The sequence below is a fragment of the Microcebus murinus genome, unplaced genomic scaffold, assembly GCF_040939455.1.
Source record: "Microcebus murinus isolate Inina unplaced genomic scaffold, M.murinus_Inina_mat1.0 scaf021_hap2_Mmur4.0, whole genome shotgun sequence".
Lineage (NCBI taxonomy): Eukaryota > Metazoa > Chordata > Mammalia > Primates > Cheirogaleidae > Microcebus > Microcebus murinus.
Genome location: NW_027438967.1, coordinates 348,567 through 373,771, shown reverse-complemented (window position 1 = coordinate 373,771; position 25,205 = coordinate 348,567). Strand labels below are relative to the sequence as shown.

Genomic DNA, 25,205 nt, shown 5'->3' with positions numbered 1-25,205 from the left:
GGAGCTCTATGTGCACAGCTCAGGGGCAGGTATAAAGTGGCGTACCCAGGAAAAGCTCAGCAATTGATGGAAGCCATAACACTAAGGGGCTCCAACCCTTGAGCTAATGAAGCTCACACTGAACTGGGGTTAAGAACCCAGGTAGAACCTAGGCATGTTCTCTGTAAAGTAAAAGTCATGCCTGGCATGTGTAACACTGAATGAATAGGCATGGCAGTGGCATTGTCTTTATGCTTTCAGTAAAAATCTCTTCAGTGATTACTTGTTGTTGGGTTCTATGATGAAGGCATGGCTCAATAAATGAGCCCCAGGCTCTGTTCTGAAGTATTCAGAGTCTTGTAGGGGAGAGAGACCTAGAGGTTGAATTAATAAGCCTAGGGAGACTAGACTGGGACAAGCTATTGAGACTCTTGTCTCAAATGCTAAGCTGAGAAGTTTAGAGTATCTCTTGTCAGAAGTAGGAGACTATTAAAGGTTCTTGAGAAAGGCATGGTTATGACCAGAAACATGCTTCAAGCGGGATGGTGGAAGGACTGTCCCAGCTACTGTTTGAGATTCTAGAGGGCCTCCTTCTTGGCCCTGATTACTCTGCCCGACTCCCCCAATATCTGAACAAAGACCTCCCTCACAAGGGAGCAGCACAGTTCCTAAAATGTTTGTACTTACTTCCTGATAAGTAGGGCTTCCATGTTGTCTGGGAGAAAGAATTCATAGTTCTTGTAGCTCACTGCCTCTCGTCGATATTGGCCTAAATTAAACACTGAAAGCAGGGAGCACCAGTGAAGAGGTTGGGAAGATCCCAGTGGCCAAAAAATGTCTTTGCTGGGAGAAACCTCAGAGGTATAAGAAGGTATAATTTGTAGCTATAAAATGTGCTTGTAAAGCTTCAAATTATGGCTACCAGCTCATTTATTCCTTACAGCAACCCTGTAAGGTAGGGATCACCATTCCCATTTTACAAATGAGGAAATCAAAGTTCAGAGACAGGAAATAATCTTCATGGTTAATAAATGGGGATCTGGGATTCAAATCCAGGTCTGTGTGGCTCTAAAGCAGGCAGTCTTTCCACTATTCATAAATCATAATCCTTTAATGCCCTGCTCCAGTGGAAAGATGAAAAAACTGAAATGTAGGGAGTAAAATCATTCACTAAAGATTAAACAGTGAGTGAGCTAATGACAAATACAGACTGGGTCTCCGGACTCCTAGACCAATGTTATTGTATTTTTTTTTATATCGTGAGGGAGAAGCCAAATCTAAATCTCTAGGCCATGTTTTCTTACCTGTAATGGCGAAAAACCAGAGAGGAGGGAAGGAAAGGGGAAGAAAGGGAATAAACAGCTAAAGAAGTAATACTTCATTCATTCACCCAACAAATACTTTTTGATGCCTACTCTGTGAAGCAGAATTTGAGTCCTTGGTCTCAGAGATTAACCAGATCTTCATGATGGGGCCCTCAAGGAGCTCAAAATCTAGCAGCAAGATAGTGAGTAAACCAGTAAACAGAAAGCTCTCACCCAGTCTGTTAAGTCCTCTGACAGAGACAATATGGAGCCATGTAAGAGTGAAGGGGAAGGAAAGACTAATTCCATTTGTGGTGATATGAGAAGGTTTCTGGGAGAAAACAGCATTTGAACCACGTCTTTTACGGTAGGCACATTTTATAGGCAGATATACAGGTGGGAATGGGGAACAAAGGTATTCCTGGTAGAGGAACAGCTTGAACAAAGGTATGGCATTGGCAGAAGGCAGAGCATGTTTGGGGGATAGTGCATCATCCACTGTGGCTGAGGTCTGAAAGGCTGGAAGGGGTCAATTGTGGAGGGCCTTGAACAACAGGCTAAGGAGCTTAGATTTAAACCTGCAGGCCAAGGGTACCTTTGGAGACTGCAGGAATGGTCAGCTTTGTGCTTTGAAATATGACTCTGGAAGCCTCTGTGAAAATTGAGTGGAGTGGAGCACACAGGAAGCAGGGGTATCAAGGCAGAGACCCATCTGCCAGTGTTCCATGTGCCACTATACTCAGCAGAGGCTCCTCAGAGCTTACAGTCCTCCATGAGAGCTGCTTCTTCTCACCTTCCCTTCTGCCAAAGTCCTACTCCTCCTGCAGGACCTAGCTCAAATATACCCTATCCAGGAAGCTGTCACTGCCTCCCAGTTGGTAAAGCCCTCTGTAAGCCTTCTTAGCACCCTGTTACTGCTCCCCTTAGCACCCTGTTACTGCTCTAGGATTCCTAGAAGATGTGAGATATTCTTATGCATGCCAAAGGGGTTGAGAATTCTTCAAGGATGAGGCATGAGTCTCATCCATTTTTATATCCCCAATGCCTAGTATAGGTTTTAGCACATAGAAAAATCACTGGAAAACTCTGCCAGTGTATCAGATAAAGAGAATGTAGATGAAAGGAAAGAAGAAATGGGAAAAAGAAAGGAGAAGACTTGGAGATAGGGAGGGAGGGAAGGGGGAAGATAGATAGGATGTGGGGGTGGGCAAGGAAGAGAAGGAGAGGAAGAGAATGAAGAAAAGGAGAGTACAGGGCCAACATGGAATTCTTTTCTCTTTCTATCAGTAGAGCCATGCATCAGACCTGGCACAGTGAGTGTCAGGCTTGGAATCAAACAGACCTGGATTCATATCCTGGTTCTGACATATGCCTTAGACAAGGCATTTCAACTCTTGGGCTTTAATTTCCTCAGCCTATGAAATGGTGAAGAAATGTTAATGCAAATAAAAGTGGTAATATTGGTGTGGCAATAATAGCAATGGTAATAAGAATAGTATGTTACTCATGTTTTGAGGTCATGGAACTTCTTGAGAGCAGATGTTTAATCTTAATGCAAGTTTTTTCCATGCCTAGCATCCAGCATGGTATTGGACATAGAGTATGTACTCAAGAAATTATAAAATTTAAAAGAATGTACTGGTAGTGGTAGTAGTAATAGTAATAGTGGTGGCAATAGTCCTAATCTTGGTAATAATGATGATGCAGCATTTCTGGTACAGAGGGCTTTGGCTTGCTACTTTACTTGGTTTTCAGCCAGTGACTCGTAGGGGGCTGAAGAACAAAGGGTTTCAGAGACATACCTTTAGTTGGTGTTCCTATCCAGTTGAGATATCGTGTGAGCTTCGTGGAGATGTAAGTTTTGCCTCGAGCTGGTAAACCCACCATGATCACCATCGTGGGAGAATTGGTAAACTGGGGTATGGATGCTGGAAGACAAACAGTGAGCCTCAAAATCTTATCCCCAGATTCATATGATCTGGTATTATGTTAGAGATGTAGAGTTGGAAAGAGCATCTCTCCCACCATTACAACTTTTTTTTTTAAAAAAGCTGGAAAATTGAAAAGTAATGACTTCTCTTGAACTCATCAGGAAACTGAGGTTGCAGTGCAAAAAGCTAACCTCAAACCTCTAGAAACAGACATCTGCAGAGAGCCACAGGATCCAGGCATTTGCTTACCTGGTGCATATATCACTGAACAACATATAAACTCAAGAAGATTCGACTGAAAATAATTAATGAATTGCTAAAGGTTGTTTGCAGGCTAGTGTGAGAATATGAAGCCAGTAGGGGCTGTGTGAGAATGTGAATTTAGTAGGGGCTACAGACACAGTCAGTTTTGCACCTTTTTGCAGAATTTTACTCCAGGAATTCCACTAGATGCTGACAGGGAAGACTGAGACGAATCCTGAGGAAGATATCCTGTAGTCCTGGTTTGGAGGAAACAACGGAACAGTAGCCCTTGCCAAAATTCTACCCAAATCTATTCAGGGAGAAAGGCAATAAAAACTAGCTTGAGCACACTGGTGGAAACTCACTGCAGCTGGCAGAGCAGAATGGTCAACACCACTTGACCTTATCTCCTCTAAGGGGTAAAAATTCCTAATCTTCAGAAGGAAGAGTAACAGAAACTCAGGGCATTGGTGGAAACTCACTGAAGCTGAGGGAGAAAATAGGAAAAAAAAATGTTCTAACCCAGGAGGAGCAGGAAAATGTGCTAGGCCTACCATTACATTTGGAGGAGGGGCAGGAACACTTGTAAAGGTCACACCTCCAGCACTCAGGGAAAACCTGCCTAAGACTGAGATGTAATCAGAATAGCATAGAATGTCCCTGGTTCCTTATTCCCCACTACCAGGCTAAAAAGCGTCAGTAAAAATAATAATGGAATAAATCTGTAAGAGATGAAATAGATTCTCTCCAGGAGGCAGCACAAAAGGAAGAGTCAAAGTAAAAAAAAAAAAAAAAATTCTGAAGAGACAAAGTAACCATCAGGACTAGAGTTGGTTATTACATGGATGTTGGAAATATCACACAGGGAATTTAAAATAGTTATGACTAATATATTAAGGCTCTATTAGAAAAAGTAATCATGCAAGCTCAGATAGGTAATTTTAGCATGAAAATTACATCCATGGGGATGGAAAGTATAAGAAAGAATCATATATGAATTCAAAGGAAAAAACACAGTAACAGATCTGAAGAATGTCTTTGATGTGCTTATCAGAAGACTCGGTACAGCTGAAGAATCAATCAGTGAACTTGAAGATAGGTCAATAGAAATTACACAAACTGAAATGCAGAGAGAGAAAGGAGTGAAAAAAGAAAACATAAAAAAAAAATCCAAGAACTGTGGGACAGTATCAACCAGTATAGTGTGTGTGTGTGTGTGTGTGTGTGTGTGTGTGTGTGTGTGTGTGTGTGTGTATACTTAGAACACAAGAAAGGAAAGAAAGACAGGATGGGGCAGAAGAAATATTTGAAGACATAATGACCAAAATTTTCCGAAATTAATGATTGACACCAAAACTCAGATCCGAACAGCTAATAGAACACCTATCAGGGTAGATACTAAAAACAAACAAATGAAAAACTACAGCGAGACATATTAAATTCAAATTGCAGAAAATTAGGACAAAAAATCTTGAAGGCAGCCAGGAAGGAGAGGGTGGGTAGGGAACACCTTACCTACAGATGAACAAAGAGAATTATACTAGATTTCTTGTTAGAAACCACATATGCAAAAAGACAATAAGATGAAACCTTTAAGGTGAGGAAACAAAAAATGCCAATCCAGAATTCTAAATTCTGCAAAAATATCCTTCAAAATTGAGGCAAAATACTTTCCAGACAAACAAAAACTGAGGAAATTAATTATCATCACACCTGCCTTACCAGAAATATTAAAGGAAATTCTTCAGGTAGAAAATTGTATAAGTCAGAAAATTGGGTCTACATAATTAAAAGAAGAGTGTTGCAAAAGGAATAAATGAAGGCAAATATAACTTTTTATTTTTCATATTCTTAATTGTTCTAAAACATAACTGACTGTTTAAAGCAATAATAGTGACAATGTGTTGTGTATTTAGAGTGTATGTAAAAATGTAATAGAATACAATAACCAATGACACAAGGAATGAGAGGAAGGAATTGGGAATGTTCTGTTACAAGGTACTTGCACTACATGTGAAACAGTACAGTGTTATTTGAAGGTGAACCAAAATTATCCAAAAATGTGTACTATAAACTCAAAGGGAACCATTAAAAACATGAAAATATATTTAAATTATAAGTAAATATAGGAGATAAAGTAGGATCATTAAAAGGATCAAATAAAATGAGAGAAAGCAGAAAAAAGGGAAAACAGAAACAAAGTACAAATACAATAAATAGAAAACAGCAAGAACAAATACAGTATATTTTAATCTAACTATATTGACGGTCACTTTAAATGTGAGTTGCCTAAACATTCTTTTTTATTTCAAAATATTATGGAGGTACAAATGTTTTTGTTAGATGTATCAATTTTGGTATGCTTGAGTCAGGGTTATAAGTGTGCCCATCACCTGGATACTGTTCATTGCACCTATTAGGTAGGTTTTCACTCATCCCCTGCTCCCCTCATCCTCCTGCTTGATTTCCACTGAGTTCTACTTCCCTCTGTGCATATGTGCGCTCATCATTAGTTCCAATTTAATAGTGAGTACACGTGGTGTTTGTTTCTCCATTCTTGCAATACTTCACTTAGGAGAATGGTCTCCAGTTCCATCCAAATTGTTGCAAAAGGACTTAATTCATCTTTCTTCATGGTGGAGTAGTATTCCACAGTATACATATACCACATTTTGTTAATCCACTCATATATCGATGAGCACTTGGGTCGATTCCACATCTTTGCAGTTGTGAATTGTGCTGCAATAAATATTCAAGTGCAGGTGTCTTTTTGATAAAATTACTTCTTTTCCTTTGTGTAAATACCCATTAGTGGGATTCCTGGATCAAATTGTAGGTCTACTTTTAATTCTTTGAGGAATATCCATACTGTTTTCCATAGAGGTTGTACTAATTTGCAGTCCCATCAACAGTGTATAAATGTTCCTTTCTCTCTGCATACACACCAGCATCTCTAGTTTTTGGGCTTGTTTTATTATAGCAAGGTATTATGAGGGTACAAACATTGTGGTTACATTTTATGACTTTGGCTCACCCAAGGGAGGGTTAGAGGCATACCCTTCCCTTCTACAATGCTCACCATGTCCTTTAGTTGTGAGTTTACCCGCGCCAACCCCCTAATCCCTAGAGAATATTACTACCATGTGAGCACCATAGTGTTAATCAGTCAGTACCAATTTGATGGAGAGTACAAGTGGAGCCTATTCTTCCGATCTTGTGATACCTCACTTTGGATAATGGGCTCAAGCTCAATCCATGAAAATATAAGGAGGTGCTAGATCACTGTCGTTTCTTATAATTGAGTACTATTCCATTGTATACATATGCGAAATTTTAATAATCCACTCATGAATTGACAGGCACTTAGGTTGTTTCCACATCCCTGCAATAATGAATTGTGCTGCCATAAACATTTGGGTACAGATGTCTTTATTATAGAATATCTTTTGGTCTTTTGGGTAGATGCTTAATAGTGCTATCGCTGGATCGAATGGTATTTCTATTTTTAGCTCTTTGAGGTTATCTCCAAATTCTTTTCCACAGATGTTGCACTAATTTGCAGTCCCACCAGCAGTGTAAGAGTGTTCCTGCCTCCCAACATCCTCACTAGCACTTGTTTTGGGATTTTTTGATAGAGGCCAATCTCACTGGGGTTAGATTATATCTCATTGTGGTTTTGATTTGAATTTCTCTAATGATTAAAGATGTTGAGCAGTTTTTATATGTTTGCTGGCCTTCTGAAAAGTTTCTGTTCATTTCCATTGCCAATTTATTGATGGGGTTGTTTGATATTTTCTTGTTGATTTTTTTAAGTTCTAGATAGATTCTTGCTATCAGCCCTTTATCAGATGTGTAGAAAGCAAATATTTCCTCCCATTCTGTAGACTATTTGCTCTAATGATAGTTTGGACTTTTTAATAAGAGCCATTCTAACTGGGGTAAGGTGACATCTCATTGTGGTTTTAATTTGCATTTCCCTGATAATTAGCAACATTGAGCATTTTTCCATATGGTTACTGGCCATTTGTCTATCTTCCCTTGAAAAGCTTCTGTTCATGTGTTTTGCCCACTTTTTAATGGAGTTGGTTTTTTTCCTTGCTGATTTTCCCAAGTTCTTTGTAGATTCTGGTTACTAGTCCTTTTTCAGATGTATAGCTTGCAAATATTTTCTCCCATTCTGTAGGTTGTCTATTTGCTCTGTTGATTATTTCCTTAGCAGTGCAGAATGATTTTAATTTAATCAAGACTCATATATTTATTTTTGTTGTTCCCATGATTGCCTTTGAGGTCCTCTGCATAAATTCTTTCCCTAGGCCAATGTCTACAGGAGTTTTTCCAACATTTTCTTCTAGAATTCTTATAGTTTCATGCCTTAGCTTTAAGTCTGTTATCCACCATGAGTTGATTTTTGTGAAAGGTGAGAGGTGTGGATCCTGTTTCAGTCTTCCATATGTGGATATCCAATTTTCCCAGAACCATTTATTGAATAAGGATTCTTTTCCCCAGTGTATATTATTTTCTGCTTTGTCAAAGATCAATTGGCTGTATGCAGATGGTTTTATCTATGGGTGCTCTGTTCTGTTCCATTGGTCTGTGTCTCTGTTTTTGTGCCAATACAAAGCTGTTTTGGTTACTATAACCTCGTAGTATAGTCTGGTAATGTAATATCTCCAGGTTTGTTATTTTTACTAAAGATTGCTTTGGCTGTTTGAGCTCTTTTCTGGTTCCAAAGGAATCATAGCATTATTTTTTTTCTAGATCTGTAAAATATGGCATTGGTATTTTAAGGAAATTTTGTGAAATCTGTAAATCACTTTGGTTAGTATAGACATGTTTACAATGTTTATCCTACTGATCCATTATTATGATATGTTTTTCCATTTGTTGGTGTCATCTGCAATTTATTTTCTCAGTGTTTTGTAGTTCTCTTTGTAGAGATCTTTCATCTCTTTGGGTAACTATACTCCTAGGTATTTTACTTTCTCTGTAGCTACTGTGAATGAAATTGAGTCTCTGATTTGACTCTCAGCTTGTCTTTATTGGTGTATAGGAATGCTACTGATTAGTGTACTTTGATTTTTGTAATCTGAGACTGTGATGAATTTATTTATCAATTCCAGGAGTCTCTTGCTGGAGTCTTTGGGTTTTCAGATATAAGATCATATCATCAGCAAAAAGCAATACTTTGACCTCCTCTGTGCCAATTTCGATACCCTTTATTTCTTTTTCTTGCCTGATTGCTCTGGCTAGGATTTCCAGCGCTATGTTGAATAGAAGTGGTGACAATGGGCACTTTTCTCTTCTTCCCATTCTTAGTGAGATTGATTTCAACTTTTCTCCATTCAGTGTGATGTTGGCTGTGGATTTGTCATATATGCCTTTTGTAATCTTGAGATATGTTCCTTTTACGCTGAGTTTGTTGAGGGTTTTTATCATGAATGGGCATTGAATTTTTTGAATGTTTTTCTGTATTTATTGAGATGATCATATGGTCTTTGTTTTTGCTTCTGTATATGTGGTGAATCACATTTACTGATTTATGTATGTTGGACCATTCTTGTATCCCTGGGATGAAGCCCACTTGATCATGGTGGATTATTTTTTTGATGTGCTGTTGAATTCAGTTTTATAGTATTTTACTGAGGATTTTTGCATCTATATTCATGAGAGATATTGGTATGTAGTTTTCTTTTGTTGTTGTTGTTGTGTCCTCTCCTGGCTTTGGTCTCATGGTGATACTGGCTTCATAGAATGAGATGTAGAGGAATTCCTTCTTCTCAATGTTATGGGATAACATTTCTGCAGTGTGGGCACTAAATTTTCTTTTTAGGTCTGGTAAAATTCAGCTATGAATCCATTTGGTCCAGGGTTTTTTTGTTTGTTTTTTTGAAGACTTTTTATTACTGCTTCAATCTCACTGCTCATTATTGTTCTGTTCAGGAGTTCTATTTCTTCCCAATTGGGTCTTGGGAGATTATGTGTTTCCAGGACTTTGTCCATTTTCTCTATGTTTTTGAGTTTATGTGCATGAAGATTTTCATAGTATTCATAGATGATATTTTGTATTTCTGTGGTATCAGTTGTATTATCTCCTTTTTTCATTTGTGAATGAGCTTACTTGGATCCTTTCTCTTCTATTCCTGGTTAATCTAGGAAGAGGTCTATCAATTTTTTTATCTTGTCGAAGAACCAACTTTTTGTTTCATTGACCTTTTGTATTGTTTTTGTTGTTGTTGTTTTCAATTTCATTTAGTTCTGCTCTGACCTTAGTTATTTCTTTTATTCTGTTTGCTTTGGTTTGGTTTGCTATTCCTTTTCTAGTCCCTTGAGAAATGTCATTAGATTGTTAATTTGTGATATTTCTGTCTTTTTGAGGTAGGCATTTAAGGCTATGTATTTCCCCCATAAGACTGCTTTTGCTGAATCTCATAGATTTTTGATACTTATGTACACTTTGTCATTCAGCTCATGGAATCTTTTGATTTCCATTTAATTTCATTATTGACACAATAATCATTCAGCAATAGGTTGTTTTATTTCCATGACTTTGTACAGAATTGAGTGTTTTTCTTGGAGTTGATTTCTTATCTTATTCTACTGTGGTCCGAGAAGATACATTGCATGATTTCTATTTTTTTTTTTAATTTGTTGAAACATGTTTTGTGACATAAAATATGATCAGTCTTGGAGAATGTTCCATGTGCTGAGAAGAATGTATATTCAGTAGTTTGGGGATAAAATGTTCTGTAAATATCTGTTAGGTCCATTTGTTCTAGAGTCCTGTTTAAGTCAAGTTTTCTTTTTTAATTTTCTGCTTATCTGTACAGCTCTCTCAGTGGAGTGTCAAAGTCCCCAGCAATTATAATATGATGCTGCTGTTTATCTCTTTGCTTAGATCTAGTAGGGTTTGCTTTATGAATCTGGGTACTCCTGTGTTAGGTCCATAAATATTTAGGATTGCTATGTCTTCTTGTTGAATTTCTCCCTTTACCGTCATATTAATATAATGACCATCTTTGTCTTTCTTTACTATTGTGGATTTAAAGTCAATTTTATCTCATATGAGAATGGCTCTATCTGCTCTCTTTTGGTTTCCATTTCTGTGGAATGTTTTTCTCCATCTTTTCACATTGAGCCTGTGTACATCCTTGTGGTTTAGATGTATCTCCTGAAGGCATCAGATAGTTTGGTTATGTTTTTTCATCCATTCAGCCAGCCTATGTCTTTTAAGTGGTGCATTCAAACTGTTAATGTTAAGAGAGAGAATTGATAATGTGGAATGCTGTTCTGTTCATCAGGTTGGGTAGTAGTACCTTATTGCTTCATTTCCCTTTTTGTGCTGTTGTTTTATAAGTCTTGTGAGCTTTAGCTTTTTTCAGTGGTTTTGTACTCTTGGGTATCTATTCTGCTGATTCATGTATAATGTAGTTCTAAGTGTTTCCTGCAGCACAGGTCTGGTCATGCCAAAATCCTTCAGTGTTTGCTTGTCTGGAAAAGACTTAATTTCTCCATCAACTGTGAAACTTAGTTTTGAATGATACAAAATTCTAGGCTTAAAGTTGTTCTCTTTAAGAAGCCTGAAGATGGGGCCCTACTCCTTTCTGGTTTATAGGGTTTCCACTGAGAACTCTGCTGTTATCCTGATGCGTTTCCCTTTGTAGGTAAGTTGTTGCTTACATCTAGCTGCTTGTAGAATTTTCTCCTTCATTTTGACTTTGGCCAGGTTAATTACTGTGTGTCTTGGAAATGTCCTCTTTGCTATGATTCTTCCTGGAGTTCAATGGTCATCTTGTATCTGGAGGTCTGTATCTCTGGTGGTACTAGGGAAGTTCTCCTCAATAATTCCCTGAAATAAAATTTCCATGCATTTAGCTCTCCTTCTTCTCCCTTGGGGATACCTATAATTCATATGTTAGTTTGCTTCACGTAGTCCCATATCTCTCTGAGTGATTGTTCCACCTTTTTGTTTTCTTCTCTGTCTTTTTAAATGACTGCGTTAGCTCAAGAGCCTTGTTTTCAAGCTCTAAGATTCTTTCTTCTCCTTAGTCTGTTGCTCATGTTTTCTGTCTGTGTTCTGAAATTCTCTAAATGACTCTTTCATTTCTTTGAGTTCTATTATATCCTTCCTTATGTTGTCTAACTCTTTTGTGACTTTTTCATTAATTTCCTGAAATATTTTTTTGACTTCTTTTTGTTGGTTTTCAACCTTCTCTTCAATTCCATTTATCTTATTTGCCATCCATATTATGAACTCCATTTCTGTCATTTCAACAATTTCCTTGTAGTTTGGGTTTGCTACTGTGGCTCTATTGTGATACCTTGGGGGTGCTGATCTGTTTTGATTTTTCCCCAGTGTATGTTTTTGTCTGCTTTGTCAAAGATTATATGGCTATATGAGGATGGTTTTATATTCAGGTTCTTTGTTCTGTTCCACTGGTCAATGTCCCTGTTCTTGTGCCAGTAGTACCAACATGTTTTAATTACTGTAGCCTTGTAATATAGTTTGAAGTCTAGTAAATTGATACCTCCCATTTTGTTTTTATTGCCTAGGATTGCTTTTGCTTTACAGGGTCTTCTCTGGTTCCATACGAAGCATACAATTATTTTTTCTATATCTGTGAAAAATGATGTTGGTATTTTAATAGGGATTGTATCGACTCTGTAGATAACTTTGGGCAGTATAGACATTTTAACAATGTTGATTCTGCTGACCCACAAGCATGGTATTGTTTTAGACCTTGTTTTGATTTTTCATATTGCCAGGGTTCTTTTGCTGGTTTCTTCTCATCTGAAATCTCTTTTCTCAACACAGGGATAGTAGGTTTGCAGGACACCTGTTCTTTACTAGGAACTCTCCTACTTGGTTAGAAGGCCAGGTCCCTAATTGGTGCTTTTCTCCCATACTCTGGAATGTAGACTCAGCAGGGGAGGGTGCATGTGCACTAGAAGTCTGGAATGCAGCTGTTCTGATTTGATCTGTTCACCTATAATTGCCTCTGTTCAAGTCTGTGCTGGATGCTGTCAATGCTGGGTGTTGGGCTGTTCACCAGATAGTCATAGGATATTTGAGTTGGAAGCTGACAAGACCCTCTTCACTAAGGCTGGGGTTGTGGGGATTGCTCTGCCTAGGGTCTCCCTGTAGAAGTGACAGTGGCAGCTGGGTGAGGCTATCCAGGCATTGTTTGTGAGTTCCTGGGCTGTGGGTGTTTTCTCAAGCCAGGTCCCAGTGTACTCACAGCTTGAGGCTAGAAGGTCCCTGGCAAGGCATTGGACTTTGGAGCAGTTCTTGCAACAGTGGTGGAGGATCCAGGCCGGTGTCTCTGTGCCCAGGTGTAGCACTAGAATCTCAGGGTGGCAGACACTCTGGAGCCACACAGGTGGAGCTTTAGGCTCTGGTGTGAGAGTCTTCAAGCTGAGATTGGGGAAGAGGCAGAAGCAGGGCTCCAATGAGGGCCTTAGAGCCAGGAGCAAGTCTGTGTGGGCAATGGGCCTAATCTGACCTGGAGGGCAGGGTCAAGTATGAGGAGACAGCAGGCAGTTAGGACCTAGAGGGCAGAGGTGGGGCCAAGCAGGTGGTGGGCTGTTTTGTAGGCTCGGGGACAAGATGACAAATCAAGTGAGTGGAGGTTGGTTCTAGTAGCCAGGGACCACAGAGCTCTTCCCACATCCCCAGGACCTACTGAAACAGTCTCCCCAAACCTTCCAGGTTGTAGCTCATGTGCTCAGATCCCATTGTACTATTGGGGAGGGGCTGTTGGCTTCCAGTCACTGAGTACAGCTTAGAGGAACCTCTCTTTGGTCTGCTCCCCCGCCCAGCCCAGTGGGGGCAATATGAAGGCTGCAGCTGCAAAGCTGAAATCCGTGCCAACCTGGCACCATGCACCTCAGAGCTCAGGATGACTTTAGCTGCTGCCCAATCCCCACTGCACCTGTTGTCTGGTGCAATGACTCTGCACAAACTCCAGGAGGTCCCTGAACTTTGGCAGCAGAGAGTGCCCTCTCCCAACTTGGTCACAGTGCCTGCAGGGTGAGGACAGTGCCCTAGCAATCTATCCTGCTAATCTTTCCCATACATGCTTTGATACTATCAAATGTATTTCTCTGTCACTTTTTTACCACACTGAGAGTCCTGTGCTGCTTCTCTGCGGTTTCATAATATTTCTTCCAAGAATGGCTATCTGTAGGTAGGCACCCGCTTCTTATTTACTCTTCTTTCCTTGGGAGTGTGGGTTTGCAGGCTGCTTCTAATATGCCATTTTATCCCCTCCTGATGTCTCCTTCTGATGGTGGCTTCAGGATAAACTCTTCCAGTTGGGGCAGCTGGACCCCACACCTACTCCTGCCAGCAGCCAAAGAAACTTTCCTTAGGCACAGAAGCATGCTTGCTATTTACTTGGTGCTGTCTTCCTTCCCTGCAGTGGTGGCATATTTCGGATGAGTGGTGTGAATGGGCCACAGTGGCACTTGCTTGGGGCTCAGGCGCAGGTGGCTTCACATGGCTCCACTGTGGATCACTGTTTCCATCCTACAGGCTGGAGTCCCTGAGACACTGGCAGCAGCCTTTCTGCTGGGCACCAATCCTCTTGGGGGTTGATTTCTAGCAAGATCTGGCTCCTTCTTGTTCCACTCTGCAACATCATTCTGTGGAATCTCTGGTAGGTTTTGGCACTTCTCCCTCAGAGTTATACCTAAGCTATGTTTTTTTTTTTTTTTCCAACTAAAACTTCTTCTTTCTGAGATGATTTGGTGACAGGTGTCTTGAGTCAGCCATCTTGTCTCTCCATCTACTTAAATATTCTAGTTAAAAACAGAGCTTGTCAGATAAGATAAAAAAGCAAGACCCAACTACATGTTCTCTACAAAAAATCTATAGCTGGGTCCAATTTTGGAGCCTTCTTTAGTTAGTGGTTATCTCTCATTAACTGAAATATAAAACTTTGATAGGTTGCATGGACACTAATATGAAAACTGCAAAGTAAATATAGGTAGGTGGATCAGGAAAGAATACCAGAGTTTAAAGTATCACCTAAACAGTTGTGAGTTTAACATTATTATTTTCCACTTCAGTATCCTGAACCTGAATTTAATATGGTTTAATATCCAAAAGTGAGCACTGTGCAGCAGACAGAGATGCAGGAGAAGCTTTGAAGTTTTGGCTCCAGGAATGGAAATGAGTACTAAAGTTCAGAGATAGTGGGAGAAATCCCTTGGGTTTTAACGTACTCTACTTCTTCTTTGGTTCCACAGTGGAGGTAGCAACAGCAAGGGTGGCCCAGCAGCAAGAGTGGCCCAGAATAGGAGCCTCTAGGAATCAAAACTCTGTGGGATGAGGTCCTTCCTCTGGGTGAAGCCACCATGTCAAGAGGACACAGCTAGACTTCATGCTAGTTGCGCTCTCGCTCTCTCTCTCTCTCTCTCCCCCCCATCCTTCCTCCTGCAACTTGTCTCTGGAAGTAGCACAATCATGACAGTGGGAAGGACAGAAAATGGGAGCCCAGGGAACTGGAAAGTACTGAGAAGATAAGGGAGAGGGAAGAGTTTTGAAAATCAACAACAAAAAGTTGATTTTAACCCCTGAGCTTACCTCTAACCTGTGAGTGCTTTGATCCTAATTAGCATTACCAAAGATTTGGAAACTCCACTAGCAAGTAGACCTCTACCCAAGTCCAAGACTGACCGCTAGGTGGTACACATGCAGAATATAACTTAACACCTTTGTACCGCTCACAAGTTTGCTTGTGTTTCGCTCACCATCTGTTAAGGACCTTAGATGTCAACACACTGTCTTGTCCATTAGGGAGAGTAGAGGTTTACCGCCAATTTGAAAATGAAAACATCAAGAATGAAGAAAGGTGACATAATATTTTCCAGAAAAGGCGATATTCTTCTCCTAGCATGGAAACACAAGCGGGTTGTCTGAATGATATCAACAATCCATGACAATTCTGTCTCAACAACAGGAAAAAAAATAGGAAAATGGGAGAGAATATTGTAAAACCTGCCTGCATCAAGGAATACAATGCCCACATGAAAGGCGTTGACTGTGTGGACCAATTCCTTTTGTGTTGTTCTATTCTAAGGAAAACGATGAAATGGACTAAAAAAGTAGTGCTGTACCTTATAAACTATGGACTTTTCAATTCACTTAGAGTGTATAACATCCTCAATCCACAAGCAAAAATGAAGTATAAACAGTCTTTGCTATCGGTGGTGAGAGACTGGATAACAGATGACAATAATGAAGGCTCTCCGGTACCAGAGACAAATCTGTCCAGCCCTTCCCCTGGGGAGTGCAAGGAGAGCACCTCGTAAAGATCCCCCAAAAGGTTGTCAGGTGATATGAAGCAGCATGAACCTATGTGTATTCCAGCGAGTGGAAAGAAAAAATTTCCTATGAGAGCATGCAGAGTTTGTGCCGCCCATAGAAAAAGGAGCAAATCTAGAAACTTATGTAAATTTTATGTGGTTCCTCTTCATAGAGGAAAATGTTTTATGCAGTACCATACATTTAAAAAGTACTAGGAACTTTAATTGTTGAATTAGTTGTTTAATTGTTTAATTCTTTTTGTAAATAAAAATGTTATAATTATTAAAAAACAACACCTAAAGTGCATTATGATCTGTAGTTATGATGATTTAAATAATGTGCAGTTTGCCCAAATATGTGCGGTCCCTGGCGTATGTCTTAGAGATTTCTATGCGGTATGAAATGTGTTTAAATAGCACTGCAAAAGACTTGAAAACTGAACTGATGTTGGACCACAATACACAAAAGGCTAAAACAAAAATATCAACCTTCTCCATCAGATATAAACAAGATTCAGAATCTCAAAACTATACAATGTCCAGGATATAAACTAAAATCAATCATCATGTAAATAATCATTAAAATGTCAACTTACATGGAAAAAAGCAATCAACAGATATGAATGATGAAATGATAATGGAATTATTTTAAATTATCTATTATAAAAATGCTTTAATAATAACAAATGATCTTGAAACAAATATTAAAAATAGAAAATTTTAACAAAGAAATAGAAGATATAAATAGGAATCAAATAGATATTTTGAACTGAAAAATATAACTGAAATTAAAAATATCAGGAATGAAAGAAGAGATACTAACTTCATATATATTAAAATGATAATAAGGGTAAATAATGCATAAATTTGACAACATAGATGAAATGGATAAATTCATTAAAAAGTGCAAACTACCAAAACTCATCCAAAATGAAACAGGCAACCTAAATTCTTCTATAACTATTACTGAAATTGAATTTGTAATTAAAATTCCTCCAAAAAAATTCCCAGGTCCAGATTGTTTCATTGGAAATTTTTACCATACATTTAAAGAAGAAATAGCACCAATTCTATGTAATCTCTTCATAAAACTAGAAGACAAGAAAACACTTAACTTATTCTGTGAGGCCAGCATTACTCTGACACCAAAGCCAGAAAAAATGGTACAAAAAGAAGAACAAATCAATATCCCACATGAACATAGACATAAAACCTGCAAAAAAAAATAGCAAATCAAATTTGACTGTATATAAAATAAATAATTAATATACTTGAAGTACTTCAATATATGAAAATCAAAGTAGTCCAACCTCAATAAGTAAAACTCCATGCTATGGCTTAAATGTGTCCTCCAAAGTTCAAGAGTTGGGACTTAATCACCAATGCAACAGTGTTGAGAGGTAAGACCTTTAATAGGTGATTAGCTCATGAGGGCTCTGTCTTCATGAATGGATTAATTGCATTATGTCTGGAGTAGGTTAGTTAACTCAGGAAAGGGTTTCTGACAAAAGAATGAGCTTGGTCCCCTTTTTCTCTTACACACATTCTCTTCCTCTTGCTTGCTTTCTCAATCTTCCCTAGCATGTATGCTTTCTTGCCTTTCTGTCTTCCCCCATGGAATAGTGCAGCAAGAAGGCCTTGTCAGATGTAGCCACTTGATCTTGGACCTCCCAGCCTCCAGAACTGTAAGAAATAAATCTCTGTTCTTTATAAATCACATAGTCTGTGGTATTATGTTATAGCAGCAGAAAACAGACTAAGACACCTCATATTGTATCAACAGATGAAAAAAAAAACTTTTGACAAAATACAACATCCATTCGTGATGAAATTCTCAGCAAACTAGGTAGGAATAGAAGGAAGCTTCCTCAACCAGACAAAGGATATTTACAAAAATCCTGCAGCTAACATCATACTTTATGTTGACAGACTAAATGCTTCCTCCCTAACATCAGGAACAAGGCAAGTCTATCCACTCTCACCATTCCTACTCAACATAGTACTGAAACTCCTAGTCAATATTGTAAGGCAAAAAAGGAGATAAAAGGCATACAGATTATAAAGGAATAAATAAAACCATCCCTGTTCACAGACAACATGATTGCCTATGTAGAAAACTCCAGGAAGTGTATTTTAAAAACCCTCCTAGAATTAATAGGTGAGTTATGAAGTTCACAGGATACAATGTCAACACGTAAAAGTCAATCATATTCCTATATACAATCGATAAACAATTCAAAACAAAAATTAAAAAAACACATTTACAATAGTTCTAATAAGATAAAATAGGTAAAACACTAATAAGACATGTAGGCTGAAAACTACAAAATGCTGTTGAAGGAAGTCAAAGAACTAAATAAATAGAAAGACATACTCTTTCCAATGGATTAGAAGAATCAACATGGTAAAGATTACCATTATTTCCATAGTGACTTATAGATTTAACACAATACCAATCAAAAATACTATAGGATTTTTTTAGATATTGACAAGCTTATTCTATATGCAAGAGCTAAAGAACTTGAATGGTTAAAATATTTGCAAAATAAAAATAATATTGAAAAAATCTCACTATGTGATTTGGAGATTTACTATAAAGTTACAATATACAGGACAGGGTATTATTGACAAGGGTAGCCATATACAGCAATTGAATAGAATAAAGGGCCCAGAAAGAGACTCACTCAAATACAGTTAACTGATTTTGGACAAAGCTACACAAGCAATTTGAGGGAGAAAATAGTCGTTACAACAAATGGTGCTCAAACAACTGGAAGTCCCCATATAAAAAATAAACCTCAATACCTAAACTTTATGCAAAAAGTAATTCAAAATGGATCACAGGCCTAATTATAAAATGCAAAGCTATAAAATTCTAAAAGAAAACATAGGAGAAAATTTGTATAATATTGGACTTGGCAATGAGTTTTTAGTTACCTCATAAAAAGCAGTATCCATAAAAGAAAACATTGATAAATTGAACTATACAAATTTAAATATTTTTATCTACAAAAAGTTTTTAAATAAAAATTTAAAACCACAAGAGAACGAAAAAAAGAAATGCCACGCATTGGAAAGATATATTTGCAAATTACATATCTGGTGTATCCAAAATATATAAAGAACACTTAAAACTGAATAAAAGAGAAAAATCTAATTAAAAAGCAATCATAGAGAAAATACAGATTACCTAATAAGAATACCAATCAAATTTGCAGTTGACTTCTCAACAGCAATAATGAAAACCAGAGATAGTAGAATAATATCACTAAAGTTCTGTGATAAATAACTATCAACCCACAATTGTATACTCAGAAAAATATATCTTCAAGAATGAGGATGCAATAAACACATTTTCGGGCAAACAACTCTGAGAGAATTTATTACTACTAACCCCTCAATAAGAGGGATTCTATGGAATGTACTTAAGACAAAAGAAAAATAGTCCCAGAAGAAAGGGCTAAGAGGCAAGAAAAGAAATGGTGAGCAAGTAAAGTGGTAAACATGTGGGCAAAACTAAGTCAACATTGACTTAAGAAACAACAACAATAAAAATGCCCAATTTGTGGTTTATAAAACAACCCAGGGACTTATGATTTCAGTTCCAAGAGTTTGAAGTTCTTGGCATCATCTTTTTTTTTTTTTTTCTTTTTAAGACAGAGTCTTGCTCTGTTGCCCAGGCTAGAGTGCTGTGGCATCAGCCTAGCTCACAGCAACCTCAAACTCCTAGGCTCAAGCAATCCTACTGCCTCAGCCTCCCCAGTAGCTGGGACTACAGGCATGCACCACCATGCCTGGCTAATTTTTTCTATATATTTTTAGTTGTCCAGCTAATTTATTTCTATTTTTAGTAAAGACAGGCTCTTGCTCTTGCTCAGGCTGATCTCAAACTACAGAGCTCAAGCAATCCTCCTGCCTCAGCCTCCCAGAGTGCTAGAATTACAGGCGTGAGCCACCGCACACAGCCCTGTAATCTTTACAATAAGAAAAATTTGGTCAAACTAAAAATCAGTGACTTTTCTGGGACACATCAGAGGACTGTGGTCATAGAGAAAATTGCCACCTTGAAATATGCAGAGTCAGGCACTTTCCAAAAAAGACAGCATCTGAGATTTGCTTACCAGAAGCAGAAGGCACTGGATGCCAGATGCTAGTTAATACTTAAATACTATTAATAGAAACAACTTTACACTTATACATTTAACTACTTAGAATATAAAGATCAATTCCTTGAAAACCACAACCTCCCACAACTCAACCAAGATAAAATAGACAATCTGAATAGTCCCATAAACATTAATTTAGATCAAAATAAAATCCCCAGAAATAGAAATCTCCAGACCCAACTGTGTGCACTTGCAAAGTTTACCACACTTTAAAAGAAGAATTAACAAAAATTTTACACAATCTCTTCAGGAAAACAAGAAAATGAGAACACTTCCAACTGATTTTATGAGGCCAGGATTACTCTGATACCAAAGCCAGAAAAATGGAATCCAAAAAAAACCTCTCAAACCCCTATAGTCCAATATCTCTCATGAACTTAGATGCAAAAATCCTCAACAAAATATTGGCAAGTAGAATCCCACATTACATGAAAAGAATTATAGTTGGTCCTCTATCTGTGTGTTCCACATGCATGGATTCAACCAATGGCAAATTAAAATCTTGTTTTAAAAATAAAAATAATACAAATAAAAACCAATACAGTATAACAAGTATTTACATAGCATTTACATTGTGTTAGGTATTACAAGTAATCTAGAGATGATTTACAGTATATGGGAGGATGTGTGTACATTATATGCAAATACTAGGCCATTTTATATAAGGACTTGAACACCCATGGATTTTGGTATGTGCAGGGAGTCCTGGGACCAATCCCCTGCAGATACCAAGGGACGAAAGAAAATGAGAGGACATTTCCAACTGATTTTATGAGGCCAGGATTACTCTGATACCAAAGCCAAATAAATGGAGTCCAAAAAAATCCCCCAAACTCCTATAGTCCAATATATTGCATATTGTACATGCAATAATTTAATGGAATTTAGTCCAGGTATGCAAGGCTAGATCAACAATTAAAAAACCAATTAGTGTAATCTACCATATCAACAAACTAAAGAAAAATTTATTATTTTATTTTACTTTTTTATAGTAGTTCCATTTTTTAATTTATTTAGGAATATACATACTATTTTTTGCTATGGCTGTACCAATATATATTGCAACCAACCAGGTACTAGGGTTCCCTTTTCCCCATACCTTCACCACCATTTATTATCTCTTGTTTTTTTCTGGCAATAGCCATCCTTATAGATGTGAGGTGATAACTCACAGTGGTTTTAAATTGCATTTCCCTTATGATTAGTGATGTTGAGCACGTTTTCTTTTGTGTACCCATTGGCCATTTTTATGGTTTTTTTTTTTTGAGAAATATCTGTCTACAACTTACTTTTATTTTATATTGTTTTTATTTCAGCATATTATGGGGGTACAAATGTTAAGGTTAAGAATATTTCCCATGCTTCCCCACCCCCCTCGAGTCAGAACTTCAAGTGTGACCATCCCCTAAACGTTGCACACCTCACTCACTATGTTTGTACATACCCATCCCCTCCTCCCCCCTTCCCGCCCACCCGACACCCAATAAATATTTTTCCTATATGTCCACTTAGGTGTTGATCCATTAATACCAATTTGCTGCTGAGTACATGTAGTACTTGTTTTTCCATTCTTGATGTACTTCACTTAGTAGAATGGGTTCCAGCTCTATCCAGGAAAATACAAGAGGTACTATATCACCATTGTTTCTTAAAGCTGAATAATACTCCATGGTATACATATACCACATTTTATTAATCCACTCATGTATTGATAGGCATTCGGGTTGTTTCCACAACTTTGCAATTGTGAATTGTGCTGCTATAAACACTCGAGTACAGGTGTTTTTTTCATAAAGTGACTTTTGATCTTTTGGGTAGATGCCCAGTAGTGGAATTGCTGGATCAAATGATAGATCTCCTTGTATCGCTTGAAGGTATCTCCATATTGCTTTCCACAGAGGTTGAACTAGTTTGCAGTCCCACCAGCAGTGTAAGAGTGTTCCTATCTCTGCACATCCATGCCCACATTTATTTTTGGGGGACTTTTTGATAAAGGCCATTCTCACTGGAGTTAAGTGATATCTTATTGTGGTTTTGATTTGCACTTCGCTGATGTTGAGCATTTTTAATATGTTTGTTGGCCATTATTCTGTCTTCTTTTGAGAAGTTTCTGTTCATGACCTTTGCCCATTTTTTGATACGGTTGTTTGATATTTTTCTTGCTGATTTTCCTGAGTTCTAAATAGATTCTAGTTATCAGACCCTTAACTAAAGATGTGTAGCTTTAGAAAATTTTCTCCCATTCTGTAGGTTATCTGCTCTCTTGACAGTTTCTTTGGCTGTGCTGTGTGGCTGCGTGGCTTTTTAATTTGATCAGGTCCCATTTATTTATTTTTGTTGCTACTGTGATTGCCTTTGGGGTCTTCTTCATAAAGTCTTTGCCTAGGTCAATGTCTAGAAGAGTATTTCCAACATTTTCCTCTAGAATTCTAAGAGTTCCACACCTAGTGTTCAACTCTGTAACCCAGAGGTGAGAGGTGTGGGTCCTATTTCAGTCTTCTGCATGTGGCTATCCAATTTTCTCAGCACCATTTATTGAATAAGGATTCTTTTCCCCAGTGTATATTTTTGTCTGCTTTGTGGAAGATTAGTTGGCTATATGAGGATGGTTTTATATCTAGGTTCTTGGTTCTGTTCCACAGGTCAATGTCCCTGTTCTTGCACCAGTCCCAAGCTGTTTTAATTAATATAGACTTGTAGTATAGTTTGAAATCCAGTCAATTGATACATTCTATTTTGTTTTTATTGCCTAGGATTGATTTTGCTATATGGGGTATTCTCTGGTTCCATATGAAGCATTAAACTATATTTTCTATATCTGAAAAATGATGATGGTATTTTAATAGAGACTGTATTGACTCTGTAGGTGACTTCGGGTAGTATAGACATGTTAACAATGTTTATTCTGCCAACCCATGAGCATAGTAAATTCTTCCACCTGTTGATATTCTGCTATTTCATTCTTCAGTGTTTCATAGTTCTCCCTGTAGAGGTCTTTTACCTCCTTAGTTAAATATATTCCAAGGTACTTTATTTTCTTTGTTGCTATTTTGAAGGGAACTGAGTCTTTGATTTGGTTCTCACTTTTACTGTTGTTGGCATATACAAATGCCTCTGATCTGTGTATTGATTTTGTATCCTGAGACTTTACCAAATTCATTTATCAGTTCAGGGAGTCTCTTGGTTGAATCCTTGGGGTTTTCTAGGTACAATACGATGTCATCAGCAAAGAGTGAGAGTTTGATCTCTTCTGCTCCCATTTGCACACAATTAATTATGCTCTCTTGTCTGATTGCTATAGCAAGGACTTCCAGCACTATGTTGAATAGAAGTGGAGATAGTGGGCAACCTTGTCTTGTTCCAGTTCTAAGGGGGGATGCTTTCAATTTTTCCCCATTCAGTATGATATTGGCTGTGGGTTTGTCATATATGGCTTGTATCATTTTTAGGGAAGTCCCATCTATGCCTATTGTGTTGAGTGTTCTTATCATAAAAGGGTGTTGAATTTTGTCAAATGATTTTTCTGAATCTATTGAGATGATCATATGGTCTTTATTTTTGCTTCTGTTTATATGGTGAATTACATTTATAGATTTGCCTATGTTGAACCATCCCTTCATCTCTGGGATGAAGCCCACTTGGTTGTGATGGATTATTTTCTTGACAAGCACCTGGATTCAATTGGCTAGGATTTTGTTGAGAATTTTTGCATCTATATTCATAAGGGATATTGGTCTGTAGTTTTCTTTTTTTGTTGCATCCTTTCCTGGTTTTGATATCAGGGTTATGTTTGCTTCATAAAATATGTTGGGGAGGTTTCCATCCTTCTCGATGTTGTGGAATAATTTGTGCAGGATAGGCACCAGTTCTTCCTTGTAGGTGTGGTAAAATTTGGGTGTGAAACCATCTGGTCCAGGACTTTTATTTTTAGGAAAGTTTTTTATTGCTCTTTCAATTTCAGTACTTGATATTGGTCTGTTCAGGAATTCTTCCTGATTGAGCCTAGGGAGACTGTGTGTTTCTAAGAAATTGTCGATTTCCTCCACAATTTCCAGTTTGTGTGCATAGAGGTTTTAGTAGTATTCATAAATTATATCTTGTATCTCCAGGGCACCAGTTGTAATTTATCCCTTATTGTTCCTGATTGAGCTTATTAGAGATTTTTCTTTTCTGCTTTTCGTTAGTCTAGCCAAAGATGTGCCAATTTTTTTTTTCAAAGAACCAACTTTTTGTTTTATTAATCTTCTGCATGGTTTCCCTGTTGTCAATTTTGTTTAGTTCTGATTTGATCTTAATGATTTCACTTTTTCGGCTGGGTTTGGGGTTGGTCTGTTCTTCTGTTTCCAGCTCTTTGAGACGATTGATTAGGTTGTCTATTTGTGATCTTTTCGAGTTTTGGATATAGGCATTTATGTAAATAAACTTTACTCTCAGGACTGCTTTAGCTGTGTCCACAGGTTTTGGTAACTTGTGTCTCCTTTGTCATTTAGTTCAAATAATCTTTTGATTTCCACCTTGATTTATTCATTTATGAAGTGATCATTCAGGAGAACATAGTTTAGTTTCCATGACTTTGTGTAGAAATGAGAATTCCTGTTAGGGTTGATTTCTACATTTATTCCATTGTCGTCTGAAAAGATATATGGTATAATTTCTATTTTTTAAAATTGTTTCAGACAAGCTTTATGTCCTAGGATATGGTCAATCTTAGAGAATGACCCATGAGCTGATGAAAAGAAAGTATATAGAGTGGATTTGGGGTAGAATGTCCAGTAAATGTGAGTCAGGCCCATGTGTTCCAGAGTTCTGTTTAAGTCCATTATTTCTTTGTTGATTTTCTGTTTGGAGGATCTGTCCTGTGCTGTCAGTGGGGTGTTACAGTCTCCAACTATTTTTGTGTTGTTGTTTATCCATTTGTTTAGATCAGTTTGCTTTATGAATCTGGGTGCACCCAGGTTGGGTACATACATATTTAGAATTGTTATGTCTTCTTGTTGAACTGTACCCTTCACCATTATATTGTGTCCTTTTTTTGTCTTATTACTTTTGTTGATTTAAATGCTAACTTATCTGTAATCAGTACCACCACACCATCTTTCTTTTGGCTTCCATTTACTTGAAATATTGTTCTCAACCCCTTTACCTTTAGTGTAACTGCATCCTTGCAGGTTAGATGTGGTTCCTGAAGGCAGTACATACTTGGCTTGCATTTTTTTATCCATTCAGCCAGCCTATGTCTCTTGAGTGGGGAGTTCAAGTCATTGACATTTATTGAG

At 37.7% G+C, this 25,205-nt stretch overlaps 1 protein-coding gene across 2 annotated transcripts in view; it reads right to left on the bottom strand.

The window, feature by feature from the left end:
- The window catches only part of LOC142860986 (6-phosphofructo-2-kinase/fructose-2,6-bisphosphatase 1), a 78,154-nt gene that overhangs the window by 22,610 nt on the left and 30,339 nt on the right, over positions 1-25,205 (bottom strand). For both annotated transcript variants that reach the window (XM_075999873.1, XM_075999874.1), the window contains 2 exons: positions 3,086-3,211; positions 667-760 (listed from right to left, as the gene is read on the bottom strand). In XM_075999873.1, coding sequence (XP_075855988.1) covers positions 667-760; positions 3,086-3,211 — 220 coding nt within the window. The remainder of the gene's footprint in view (positions 1-666; positions 761-3,085; positions 3,212-25,205) is intronic.